Source organism: Rattus rattus, chromosome 3 (assembly GCF_011064425.1).
Source record: "Rattus rattus isolate New Zealand chromosome 3, Rrattus_CSIRO_v1, whole genome shotgun sequence".
Classification (NCBI taxonomy): domain Eukaryota; kingdom Metazoa; phylum Chordata; class Mammalia; order Rodentia; family Muridae; genus Rattus; species Rattus rattus.
In genome coordinates, this window is record NC_046156.1 from 65,429,911 (window position 1) to 65,443,609 (window position 13,699).

At 48.0% G+C, this 13,699-nt stretch overlaps 1 protein-coding gene across 1 annotated transcript in view; it reads right to left on the reverse strand.

Moving 5' to 3' along the window:
* Window positions 1-11,802: 11,802 nt before the first annotated feature.
* Window positions 11,803-13,699, reverse strand: part of Iqgap3 (IQ motif containing GTPase activating protein 3) — a 42,735-nt gene continuing 40,838 nt past the window's right edge. Inside the window, 1 exon segment of the mRNA XM_032898108.1 lies at window positions 11,803-12,805. Coding sequence (XP_032753999.1) covers window positions 12,692-12,805 — 114 coding nt within the window. The 3' untranslated portion in view covers window positions 11,803-12,691.

Genomic DNA, 13,699 nt, shown 5'->3' on the forward strand with positions numbered 1-13,699 from the left:
GGGCCAGAGACGAGCAGGGCCCATCAGCTAGAGGGCCCCGTGGAATCAGTATTGTTCTTCCTCCCCTGGCCTTCACTCAAGTGACGGTGTCTATGGCAGGATTTATGCCGGTCTCTCCCTTTTGATGCAGGGCTAGCACCACTCTCCTGCTGTTCTTTGCAGGCTCCATCTCTCCTAATGAGAGTCAACAGGCCTTCACGGAATCGACCCACTGGTCAAAGTATGGGAGGCCCTCGAGGGGGTACTGGGGACTCATACCCAGCTGCCGGCACCTCAGCAGGTTTGTTATGACGGTGAGTGCCCACACGTGGTGCCTGCTGGCCACCAGTCTTCTGTCACCCATCCTGGTATGGCCTCTGCCTCCTACGGCCCCCCTCCTCTAAGAGGACATGAAAGCTGAAGTCCTGGCCTCACGTGCTCCAGACCCAAGCCAGGGCTGACTGCTGACAAGACATGAGGCAGTGAGAGAGCATTTTATGAAGAGAAGAAACTGAGGACAAAAAGGTATAAGTGTTTATTCTTTTCATTCCTGCCAGACACTGCTTTGTACTATCACACTGTCCACAAAGGCTTGGCGGCCCCTCGGACAAGGATGCTCGAAGATCATGGAAGCCAATGGGTTCTATCATGTTCATCACGCAACAAGTCACTGTGGAACTGGCTGGCTCCTCATGCCTAAAACCGTAGCTTTCCCAAGTGTCTCGGTTTGAATATGCTTGGCTCAGGGAGTGGCATTTTTTGGAGGTGTGGCCTTGTCGGAGTGGGTGTGTCACTGTGGGTGTGAGCTTTAAGACCCTCACCCAAGCCGCCTGGAAGCCACTATTCTGCTAACAGCCTTCAGATGAAGATGTAGAACTCTCAGCTCCTCCTGCACCATGCCTGCCTCCTGGATGCTGCCATATTCCTTGATGATCATGGACTGAATCTCTAAACCTGTAAGCCAGCCCCAATTAAATGTTGTCCTTACAAGAGTTGCCTTGGACTTGGTGTCTCTGCACAGTAGTAAAACCCTAACTGACACACAAGGCTGGACAAGAGGACTGCAGAGAGGTCAAAGTTAGTGAGACTCTGTTTTCTCAGAAAATAAGATGGAACAAAACTCAAAAAGTAGCTGTGGGATTCCAATTCAGGACCTCACGTGCCCAGACAAGCGTAAAGGGTACAGGGGAAAAAACAACTCGGCTCTCACCACCGCCCGAGGAAGAGAGTGGGTGCTCACAGGTGTGTACAGAGGAGATGCTGGGGAAGCGCTGAAGCACTTACAACAGACCTTACAAGCACACGGTGAAGGTGCCCATGAGAAAAGAGCAAGAGGTGAGGAGCGCTTGCTGATCCTCCAGATGACTGCACGAGCTCAGCTCCCAGGACCCAGGTCACATGTGGTGGTTTGAATGAGAATGTCCCCCATAGACTCATATTGGAAAGCTTGGTCCCCAGCTGGTAAAACTGTTTGGGAGGGAATAGGAAGTGTGGCCTTGCTGGAGGAGGTGTGTGACTGGAGACGGTTTCAAAAGCCCATACCAGGCCCGCACTCCCAGGTGCTCTCTCTCTCTCTCTCTCTCTCTCTCTCTCTCTCTCTCTCTCTCTCTCTCTCACACACACACACACACACACACACACACATCATTGAGGATGAAAGATGTAAGCACTCAATCATCTACTGCCACACTACCATGCCTTCCTGCCTGCTGCCGTCCTTCCCACCATGATGGTCATGGGCCCACGCTCTAAATCTGTAAGCCCCAATAGACTACGTCTTCAATACGTTGCCTTGGTCATGGTGTCTTTGCCACAACAGAAAAGTAAGGCATCAGGTGACTCAAAATTGCCTGGGACTCCAGGCCAAAGGATCCAATCCTTCTAACCTCTGGGGACAAGTACACACACACACACACACACACACACACGCACGCACGCACGCACGCACGCACGCATGCACGCACGCACAAATATATGTTGTATCTATAAACTGTATCTATAATTTTAAATTGTATTTTATGTCTATCGTGTATGCCTTTGTGTGTGTTTTGTACAATACGTGCATGCAGGAGTCCACAGAGGTCAGAAGAGGCTTCAGATCTCCGTCTTTGGACTTGCAGGTAGTTGCTCGTTACCGCGTGGGCGCTGGGAACCAAACCCAGGTCCTCTGCAAGAGCAGCCAGTGCTCTTAACTGATGAGCCATCTCTTTGGGCCCTAAATAATAAATCTTAAAACAAGAAATAAAGAATGCACACACATCCACAAAACCTCCAGTCTGGTCACATGGGCCTCTCGAAATTGCTCATATGAGAAGGTTGGGTTAGACCCTTCCGGGATCCAGTCCCAGCACCATCATTTCTAGTGTGAGCATGGGTGAATCACTGAGCCACGGCTTCTCTAGTGCTATGTAAGGAGAGTTACTCATAAAGGGCTGCAAAAACGACAGCAAATAATGTAAACACTGTGGAATGCCCACTGTTGCCTGGAAACGCCCGGCGATACTTCTGCTCACAGCTCCAGCAGAAGTCATGTCACTAAAGTCAGATTCAAGAGAGGGGCAGACCTCTTGGTGGAGTGCCTCGGTGGGAGGCAAGGGACACAATAGGGGTCTAGGCAAGAGTTCCCAGGGTGGCCTCAGCTAGCCTCAGCTGCAGGAGCAGATGGACGCTGGTGACAGAGGGCGAAAATGAAACTCCCAGCTCTGCTCTTTCTGCTTCTCTAAGGCAGATGTTGAGAAAACTCAGAGAAACCAAAAGTTCTAGATATGAGAATGAAATCTGCAGCCACATTAGCCCCATGACTTCCTGGCCCCGCCCTGTGCAGTTCACCATGTACAATGAGGGAACCTGCCCAAGTAGCCACGTTGGCAAGTTCTGGCCTCTTCCCCCTCCCCTCCTCTCCTTCTCTACCTTTCTCTCTTCTACCTTCCTCCTGTCTCTCTCTCTTATTTCCCCCCTCCCTTCTCCCTTTCTCTCCACTCTCTTGAGATTTTCTTTTCGTGTGTGTGTGTGTGTGTGTGTGTGTGTGTGTGTGTGTGTGTGTGTGTGTGGTGCTGGGAACAGAACTCAGAATCTTGTGTGTGCTAATCAAATGCCTTAGCACTGAGCTATATCTCTCTAGTGGTTTTGTTTGCTTGTTTGCTTGATTGCTTTTTGAGACAGGGTTTCTCTGTGTAGCCATGGCTGTCCTGGAACTTGCTCTGTAGGCCAGGCTGGCCTAGAACTCAAGAGATCCAGATTCATCTGCCTCTGCCTCCTGAGTGTTGGGGTTAAAGGCGTGCACTACCTCCACCTGACAAAAATAGCGAGGCGATGGTGGCACACAACTTTCATTCTAGCACTCAGGAGACAAACTCAGGAGGAGCTCCGAGTTTGAGGCCAGCCTGGTCTACAGAGTTCCAGGACAGCCAGAGTTGCACAGAGAAACCCTGTGTCAAAAAAAAAACCAAAGAGAAAAACCATCTATTTAGTGCTAGGCATAGAGGCACCGCACGTCTTTAATCCCAGCACCCATGAGGCAGAGGCAGGTGGTTTCTGTGAGTTTGAGACCAGTTTGTTCTCTATAGTGAGTTCTAATACAACCATAGCTACATAGAGAGCCTATCTCAAAAAATATTTTTCTTAATTTAGTTGTCTGTGTATGTGCGTTTTGTCCTCATGTATGTCTGTGTACTACATAAGGGTCTGGTGCCCAGAGGCCAGAAGATGGCATCAGATTCTGAGGCTGGAGCTACGGGGAGTTGTCAGCTGTCACACGGGTCCTGAAAGTCAAACCCGGCTCTCTGGAGGAGCAAACAGTTCTCTAACAGCTCTCCAGACCCTTGCTTTGTGTTTTGGTTTTGTTTGGAGACAGCAGGTCCTCTTACCGGCAGGCTGGCATGGCGCTTCTGATCCTGCGCTCCAGCCCCCTTTTCCAGGGGCCTGACTTACAGGGCTGCTCCACCAGGCCTAGCTTCTATTTTATTTTAACATCTTTACTTTTATTTTATTTTATTTTTTTCTGCATATATTTATGTGCGTCACATGCACATGCAGTGCCCAGGAAGGCCAGAAGAGGGTGATGGATCCTCTGGAACTGGAGTTACAGAGGGGCAGGAATTGAACCCTGGTCCTCTGCAGGAGCAGTTGATATTCTTAGCTTCTAGCATTCCTAATGCTCTAGTGTTCTTTTTTTTTTTTTTTTTTTTTTTTTTGGTTCTTTTTTTTTTTTTTTTTTTTCGGAGCTGGGGACCAACCCAGGGCCTTGCGCTTCCTAGGCAAGCGCTCTACCACTGAGCCAAATCCCAACCCATGCTCTAGTGTTCTTAACGTCTCTCCAGCCCTCACTGTTGCTTTTTGATGACCCCATTAGCCTGTTTTCTGTTGCCAATAACACAATACCAAAGGACCGGAGTGACTTAGCCCTGTAAGCCCAGCACCGAGGAAACTGAGGCAGGGCAGAGAGTGAGTTTAAAACCAGCTTGAGCTTCATAGTGAGAACTTGTCAACAACAAACAAAATGGTGAGACAATACCACAGGATTATAATTTATAAACAGTACCAGCCCTGTTTATTTTCGACTCACAGTGTTTGACATCTTAGCCACACCTTATGATGGTCTTCTTGCTAGGGGAACCCCAGAATGGCACAGGACATCAAATGGCAATATCAGAGACTTTGCATGGTGTCTCCTGTAAAGTCACTCACAAGGCTCCACTCAAGTGTCCCTGCTTAACCCTAATCATCTCCCAAAGGCCAACCTCAAATACCATGCTCATATTAAATTCTGCCCTCTTCTGTTTTCTTTTGGGGGCCTTGGATTGAACCTGGAGCCTCACATTCCCCTATCCATGTTCCCAGATGAGTTTCCACCCTCTCGATACTACATGATGGGGATTAAATTTGGACCTAGAAACCCTTGCAGGATGCAGACCAGGTCCAAACCATAGCAGTGACCTGGTCTCACGGGGTACAGCATTACTAGATCAGACAGTAGTCACTGGGGCCACTAGGCTGGCTAACTTCTAGGGTGGAGGCCAGAGCCACTGCCTCCATGTGGAAGGTGAGCAGATGAGAAGAGAGATAGACAGTCACTTTGGGAAATAGTTAGCCATGGTCTCAGCACGCTCCTGAAGGGAACAGTGAGGAAGGCTGAGAAGGATCTGTCCCAGGCTGCAGACAGTGCCACAGGAGGGGGAGGTGGGCCAGGTGGATTTTACTTTTGTATAAATTATGGAAGTTTTTCTGTGCTGAGAGAGCATGTGTACCATCTTGTTTGTTTGAAGTGAAACGAGAGAAAAACAAAGGAAATTTGGTGTAAGTTTTTACGAGAGAAGGGTTTGAAGGACTGGGGACAGGTAGCTCAACCGGAGACTGCACGCTCAGTAAGCAGGAAGACCGTATACAAACCCAGAACATCAAAACATAGGAATAAAACGGTTTAGCCAGAGCAGTGGTGACACATGCCTTTAATTCCAGCACTTGGGAGACAGAGGCAAGTGAATCTCTGAGTTCAAGGCTAGCCTGGTCAACAGACTGAGTTCCAGAACAGACAGGGACACACAGAGAAACCCTATCTTGAAAAAGAGAAACTTTGTTTAATTAAAAAACTAAAAATAAATGTCAAGTGTTGGTGACACTTTAATCCCAGTACTCAAGAGCCAGAGGCAGGCAGATTTCTGTGAATTTGAGGCCAGCCTGCTCTACATAGTAAGTCCCAGGTCACCCAGGACTGTCAGTGAGACCCTGTCTCGGAAGAATAATTTTTTCTACATTTTCTACATTTATCTACTTTGTATGCATGCTAGAATAGGCAGCTGAAGGAGCTCAAAGGACAACTTTCAGTTCTTTCCTTCGCTATATGGATTCTGGGGATGCAACTAAGGTGGTCGGGGTACCCACTGAGCCATCTCACTGTCTCCACAGTAAGACCTCACTCCAGAAATATAAAATAAAAACTACTGCAATCAAACTTAAATGCCTTCATTAAATTCGGGTGCATCATGCAGCATTTCTCAAACGTACTGGCCCCAGAAATGTTAGACCTTTTTTTTAATGTTTGTTTTTGGAGACAGGGTTCCTCTGGGTAGCCCTGGCTGTCTCGGAACTCAGTCTGTGGAACAGGCTGGGATTAAAGCTGTGCATCATCACTGCCCAGCTTACTTTTATTTTTTGAGACAAGGTCTGACTTATTTTTCCCAGGCTGGGCCTTGACCTCAGGGTGTCTCTGAGGGTGACCTTGACCTCCTGACTCCCTTACCTCCACCTTCCCAACACGGCCAACACAGACGAAAATAACTTACTACATTGTTTGCTTTTTAGGACTTTTCCTAGCAGCCCACAGCGTGTGATTCATCGGGCCCCTTCTCTGGCAGCCGGGGCAGGGAGCTCTGCAGGGACTCTCTCCGCTGTCTGTGATGACCGAGGCCGAAAGGCATCTGCGGCAGCACGTGCAAAGCTTCCTGTTACACTTGTCTTCTTTCTTCCTTTATTGCGGGTTTATTTATTTTACTGTTGTGTGTGTGGATATTTCACCTCTGTGTACGTCTGTGCAATGTGTGCGTGCTGTGCCTCAGAGGCTGCAAAAGGCATAGGATCCTCGGGACAGGAGTTGTGAGCTGCCGTCCGAGTGCTGGGAGCCTCCTCTGAGGCTTCGGTAAGTATTCTTTTTAATGTATGTGAGCACACTGTCGCTGTCTTCAGACACATCAGAAGAAGGTTTCAGATCCCATTACAGTGGTCGTGAGCCACCATGTGGTTGCTGGGAATTGAACTCAGGACCTCTGGAAGAGCAGTCAATGCTCTTAACAGCTGAGCCGTCTCTCCAGCCCCAAGTAAATACTCTTAACCGCTGAGCCAGCGCTCCAGGACACGCTTGTTTTTCTTGAGTTTGACAGATTTGCTTTTTTTTTTTTTTTTCCTGGCCGAGAGTCCTTGATGACCTCAGTTTTCTATGGCCTGGTGTTTTAGTCAGAGTTATCTGGAGCAGCAGAACCAAGGGGGTATATACAACTATATACATAACTCAGAATTTATTAACTGAGTCTTAAAATAGTAACCACAGCCAAATCACATGTCCGATGCTGAAATCCTGGGAGGTGCCTATCATTGAGGCTGGCTGACTTCCAGCTGGAGTCTCTCACTAGGAGGTGGCCACAGACAGTCACAGCAGTGGTAACAAAGCTAGCTGAGGCCAGCCTGGTCTACAAAGTGAGTTCTAAGACAGCCAGGGCTACGCAGAGAAAGCCTCCCCCGCCTCCCCCAAAAACAGTATTATTAGAAAAATAAATTAAAATAAAAATAAAGTTTTTGTCCTGGTAGTTGGGTGGCTCAGCAGGTAAAAGTAAGTACTCGCTGCCAAGTCTGGTGACCTGAGTTCAATTCCTGTGACCCACATGGTAGAGAGAATTGATCCTCACAAGCTGTACTCTGACCTGACAGAAGTCTGCCTCCCCGATCCTTCCCCAGCTTAAAAAAGAAAAGAAAAAGAGAGTTGGAAGAGGGCTATGCTGGAGAGATGGTTCAGTGGTTAGGAACGCTGGCTGCTCTCGCAGAGGATAGGCGCTCAATTCCCAGCCCCACTTGGTGGCTCACAACCCTCTGTTACTCGGGCTTCGGAGGATCTGTCTCCCCCTGCTGGCCCCCAAAGGCACTGTGGTACATTTACATACACACTGGTAAAACCTCAAACTCTTTAAAAATAAGGAAATGTCCTGGTTTGTTTCTGTCAACTTGATACAAGCTAGAGTCATCGGGAAGAGAAATTTCAGTTCAGAAAATTTCTGCATCAGATTGGCCTGTAAGGCATTTTCTTTTTTCTTTTTTCTTTATTTATTTTATTTATACAAGTACACTGTAGCTGTTTTCATGCACACCAGAAGAGGGCATTGGATCCCATTTACAGATGATTGTGAGCCACCATGTGGTTGCTGGGAATTGAACTCAGGACCTCTGGAAGAGCAGCTAATGCTCTTAACCACTGAGCCATCTCTCCAGCCCCTGTAAGGCATTTTCTTAATTGATAATTGCTGTGGAAGACTCAGCCCACTGTAGGTGCTGTCCCTGGGCAGGTGGCCCTAGGTACTGTAAGAAAGTAGCCTAGCAAGGCATAAGGAACAAGCCAGCAGGTCGTGTTCCCCCACAATTCCTTAGTCTCCGATTAGTTCGTGTCTCCAGATTCTTGCCTTAAGTCCCATCAGTGATGGGTTATAAGCTGTATAATGTAATAAACTCTTTCCTCCTTTGCTTGGCATTTGGCCACAGCGATAGTAAGAAAACAAAGACGACAAGCCATTTAATTTTTATTTATTAGTGTATTAGATTATTTATTTATTTATTTATGATTTTTCAAGACAGGGTTTCTTTGTATAGTCCTGGCTGCCCAGGGCCTTGAACTCATGGAGATCCACCTGCCTCTTCCTTCCAAGTGCTGGGACTAAAGGAATGTGCCACCACCCAGTCAATTTTTTTAAACCAAGGAAAACAACAAAAACAAAGGTTTATTGAAGTATAATTTGAATGCCATAATATTCAGCCCTTTAAAATGTACAGTCTAGCGGTACTCTCTGTTTATGAGCCATTTCCACTATCCAATTACAGGAAAATAAACACACACATTTTCCCCCGGTGTCCAGTCAAACTCAGCACCATAAGTTAGGCTGGTAATCTCACTGAGCCACTGAGCTCCAGTCTTGCACGGCCTCCTGACACAGACACTACATAACGTAGGCTGCCCTTCTGTTCCTCCTGCCTCGGTCTCCAGTACTGGTGAGATTGCAGACGTGCACCACCGTGGCCAACTCTAATTATAAAATATTTTCACCATTCCCCATGCCCTAGGTCCCTTCTTTGCCTCAGTGACTTGTCATTGACTCTCTGTTGGTGTCACGGCTCTGTCTGCCTTGGCTATCTGAGATGGCAGATCTGACATGTGGCTGTCCGGGCTGACTTGATTTGTGTGTCAAGCTTTGTCTGTACTTCAGAACCCTGCTGCTTTTGACGGCTACCTCCCCACTGTGTGGACAGCTCTCCTGGAGTTTACCCAGGTTATCAGTTGGTGGATATTTGGAGCTTTTACAAACAATGCTGACATCAAATGAAAACAAACCTTTAAAAAGAGTGTTGAAAACATATAGTCACACAAAAGTCTTTTGTAAGTATTCAAGTGTCTTGCCTGCATGTACTTATGTGCCTGGTATCTTGCAGGCCAGAAGCGGGTACCGGCTCTCCTGGAACTGGAGCTACCAATGGTTGTGAGCTACCATGTGTGTGCTGAGAACTGAACTCAGGTCCCCTAGAAGAGCAGCCAGTGCATTTAACCCCCGAATTTTATCTTTTTTTTTTTTTTGAAGATTTTTATTTATTTTATGTATGTGAGTACACTGTAGAGTGAGTACACTGTAGCTGTCTTCAGACACACCAGAGGAGGGCATCAGATCTCATTACAGACGGTTGTGAGCCACCATGTGGTTGCTGGGAATTGACCTCTGGAAGAGCAGTCGGAGCTCTTAACCACTGAGCCATCTCTCCAGCCCAAACCCTGAATTTTAAATCTCATTTAAAATATTTGTCTTTCCAGACAGGGTTTCTCTGTGTAGCTGACTGTTATCCTGGAGCTGGTGTTATAGAGCAGGATAGCCTCAAACATGAACTTTTGATTCCTCTGCCTTCAGATGCTGGGGTTACAGCTGTACACCTCCACATCTGGTTTTATGCAATGCTGGGAATCAGAGTGTTGTGCTTGCCAGACAGGCTCCCTACTAGCTAAGCTCTAGCCCTAGTCTGTTTTCTTCTAAGAGTTCTATGGTTATTTTTTTTTTCCATTTAGATCCCATGAACCACACTGAATTTTTTTTCCCAACACTGAGGAGGCTAAGACAGGAAGATCACAAGTTCAAGGACATACATAGGACAGCTTGTACTATGTAGCGAGACTCTGTCTCAAAAAACAGCATCTGTGGGCTGGAGAGATGGTTCTCAAAAAAAGGACACAAGTAAAGATTAAAGAGAACTGAGCGGGGTTGGGAATTTAGCTCAGTGGTAGAGCGCTTGCCTAGCAAGCGAAAGGTCCTGGGTTTGGTCCCCAGCTCCGGAAAAAAAAAAAAAAAAAAAAAAAAAAAAAAAAAAAAAAAAGAGAGAGAGAGAGAACTGAGGGTGGAAAAGCTGGAGATGGCTCAGCAGTTAAGAGCACTGACTGTCCTTGCAGAGGTCTTGAGTTCAAATCCCAGCAACCACATGGTGGCTCACAACCATCTGTAATGGGATCTGATGCTCTTTCTGGTGTGTCTGAAGACAGCTACAGTGTACTCATACACATGGAATAAATAATTCTTTTTTTTTAAAAAAAATCAGCATTTGCATATTGTGTATGACAGGGGTGTAGGGCTCAATGCTACCTTTTTTCTAAAAGTGTGAAGTCCTGGTCTTTCTGAGGACCATCTTCTAAGTCACCACCTTTCCCTTGCAGGGATTCAGCCTAAGAATTCGAGTATCCTAGATAATCGCCTGACCACAGAGCCACTAAGTTATATTTTGTTTTTTGTCTGAGATGGGGTCTCGTTTACCCACACTACACTGCGGAGTGCAGTAAAGGCTGGTCTTGACTATGCTGCCTCTCCGTCCTGTGCAGAGAGGACAGGTGTACGCCATCATGCCTGGAAAGGAATGCTTTTTCTGCCAGCAGGCACTTTGTATCTAAGTTTCTGATACTCCCACCCACAAAGGCTCTGTATGTCAAACTGGGCCTTGGAAGTCAGGCCCAAGTGGATTGCCCTGAGCTTACTGGGGACTGTTAGCAGAAGAGGGAGTGTGGCCGGGAAGGGATGGAGGGAGACAGTGATGGAGTCCTGTGATGCCCTCCCAGCTTAGCTGTTGTGACATTTCTCCGTGTGGTATGTGTGGCTGAGCTCGTGACTGGTGCGTATTTGTGGGGGTGGGGGTGTGGTCCTGCAGCAGGACAGTGTCAGAGCCACTTGGTGAGTGTGAGGTTTTTAACGCGCCTACAACGGAGCATGCAGAGAGACTCGGATCCTGGTACATTTCACTGTCACCCAGGGCGAGGCAGCACTTGAAGTTTTTGCTGTGACATGTCAAGGGGGAGGAGGCTTTGAGTGAGATTGAATGTGACAACGACATAGATACTGGGTGACAGAATGGAACGGAGCAGAGGCAGGCAGGCTGTGCCAGGAAAATGTGGACACCCAAGAGATGCCACAGAGTGTCAGGCAGGTGTCCACCGTCCCATTCCCCACAGGCAGGCCTTGGTAAATTCCTGAAAGCAGGGAAACTTTCTCTTGGAAAGGGGACATGGGCTGGAGAGATGGCTCAGCGGTTAAGAGCACTGATAGCTCTTCCAGAGGTCCTGAGTTCAAATCCCAGCAACTACATAGTGGCTCACAACCATCTGTAATGGCATCTGATGCCCTCTTCTGGTTGTGTCTGAGGACAGCCACAGTATATTTATATACATAAAATAAATACATCTTTAAAAAAATAAAGGGGGACATAAGCAGCTGAGGCCCGTGTGGTATGTCCAGCCTTAGGCACGGCATACACTGGAGCTGTGTACAATGGGTGGAAGGAGCCTGGACTGGGCTCCTCTCAGCCTGAGCTGTCAGAGTGCCTGACAGACAGACTCAAACCTAAGCATCCCCTCCTCCTCCTCTCTGTCCCGTGGTGGAAAGAGAGAAGAGATGCTACTTCCTCCACGTGTACAAGCCTGGGTAGGCAGACATAGTGGGCCTGTGCTCGTGGCTGCTAGAAGGCTGCAGAGGATGCATCCCCAAGTTCTCAGAAGCTGCACCCTCTCACCTGAGGGAGGGCTGCACTATAGGAACAACATGGGGGTTAACATAGGAAATGACATTTTATTGGTAGGAAATCTAGAGGGCGGCGAGGCAGGGAGATGGAAGATGTGGGGCGGACAGAGAGTGGCCAAGGCAGATCTATGGGAACCACCTGGAAGTCAGCTGAGGTGACAAGAAGATGGCAAGACTGCTCTTTGTCCTGAAGTGAGCTAAGGAGTTCTTCAGCTGGGGCCTCCCTGCTCAGACCCCAAGAGACTTGACTCTAGCTAAAGGGAGACAGTGGAATGTGCAGTAGTTCCAGTGGGGGAATGAGAACTCTCTGAGTTCAGAAACTGAGAATTAAAATCATGATTAAGACCACACAACAATCAGGTTAGAATAAATACCCTGGTGACCCACATAAGAAACAGCAGAAATGGAGAAAGGAGATTCGAGGTGTGCATAGCCATCATGGACATCAGCAAATGCTGCACCCAAGTCAGATACTGGGATGTGATGAGGGGTAAGAGGTTGCTGGGGACACAGCACGGGGGGACTTGGGCTGTAGGGGACAGCAACGCCCATGGCTTATGAAGGGGAGGTGGGACAGACAGTCTGGCCCTGGCTTTGGAAGTCTGTGAAAAGGAAGGGAGATAGGGCTGCTGGGCAGTGCTAGAAGTCCTGGCAGACACGGTGGTGACCACACGAAAACAATAGTGACACAAAACCATGGTCCTCTCCAGGACAGAGAGCAGGTTGCTGGTTCACAGGGATGTGGTAAAAGCCACCTAGCTGGACCTGGACGCATGGCCCACTTCAGCCAAGTAGGACAATTCCTCTTGGGTGGGAGGGTCAAGCACTGTGACCTGAGCTCTGGTCAGCGGGGAGCAGAGCTGGTTAATGGAGAAGCACAGCAGCCAGTCAGTTGAGAGGCTGCCCCGTCACTTCCGTCACTTCCGAAGGAACTTCTTGTTGAGCAGGAAGATGAGGAGATTGACGTTGACTTTGGCTTTGTTAAAGAGTTTCATGACAGCCACACCCTCATACTGCAGCTGCAAGAGGTCCTAGGAGGGGAGAAACAGGGAGGGGGATTTAAGAGCTTCTGGGAGTGGCCAGCCTATGAAACACTAATGTCACACAGCCTAACAGCTGCCAGGAGCACTGGCCATTGAAGCAGGGCGTTCAAAACCCACTTTGCAAATGAGAAAAACAGGTCCAGTGATTTAAGCAAATGTCAAGCCAAGTGGAGCCAGGACTTGACCAGGTTTCCTACTCCAGGCAAACAGCAGCAAATCTGTACTGACATTCACAGCTCTGAATCAAGCGATGGTGGTGCACACCCGTAAGTCCAGCACTGGGGAGAATGTGGCAGGAGAGTTACAAATTCCGGGCCAGCCTGGGCTATAAAATAAGACCCTTTCTCAAAGACAAAGGAACAAACAACAGCTAGGTCTGGAGAGATGGCTCGGCAGTTAAGAGCACTTGCTGCTCTTGCAGAAAGCCTGGATTTGGTTCCCAGCGCCCTATATCAGATGTCTTACAACTGCCTTTAAATCCAGGTCCAACGGATCCAACACCCCCTTTGGCCTCCCTGGACATCTGAATGGAAATGCGCAGGCATATACACAGATCAAAAATAAAATACATCCTAAGAAAAACAGACAGTAAATATGGCTGGACATGGTTGGTGCATGACTTTAATTCTAGCACTTGGGGAGGCAGAGACAGCTTTGTGTTCTAGGCTAGCCTGAGCTACAGAGTGAAACTCTGCCTTAAAAAAAAAAAAAAAAAGCAAAAAGCCCAAACAAATATAAAAGCCCTGATTCACTGGATGTGGTGGCACAAACCTGTAAGCCCAGGAGGCTGAGACAGGAAGGTTGCCTTGAATTTAAGAGCAGCCTGAGCTAGAGAACACGCTACCTCAAACAACAAAAGATGGACCGGAAATGGTCCGGGAA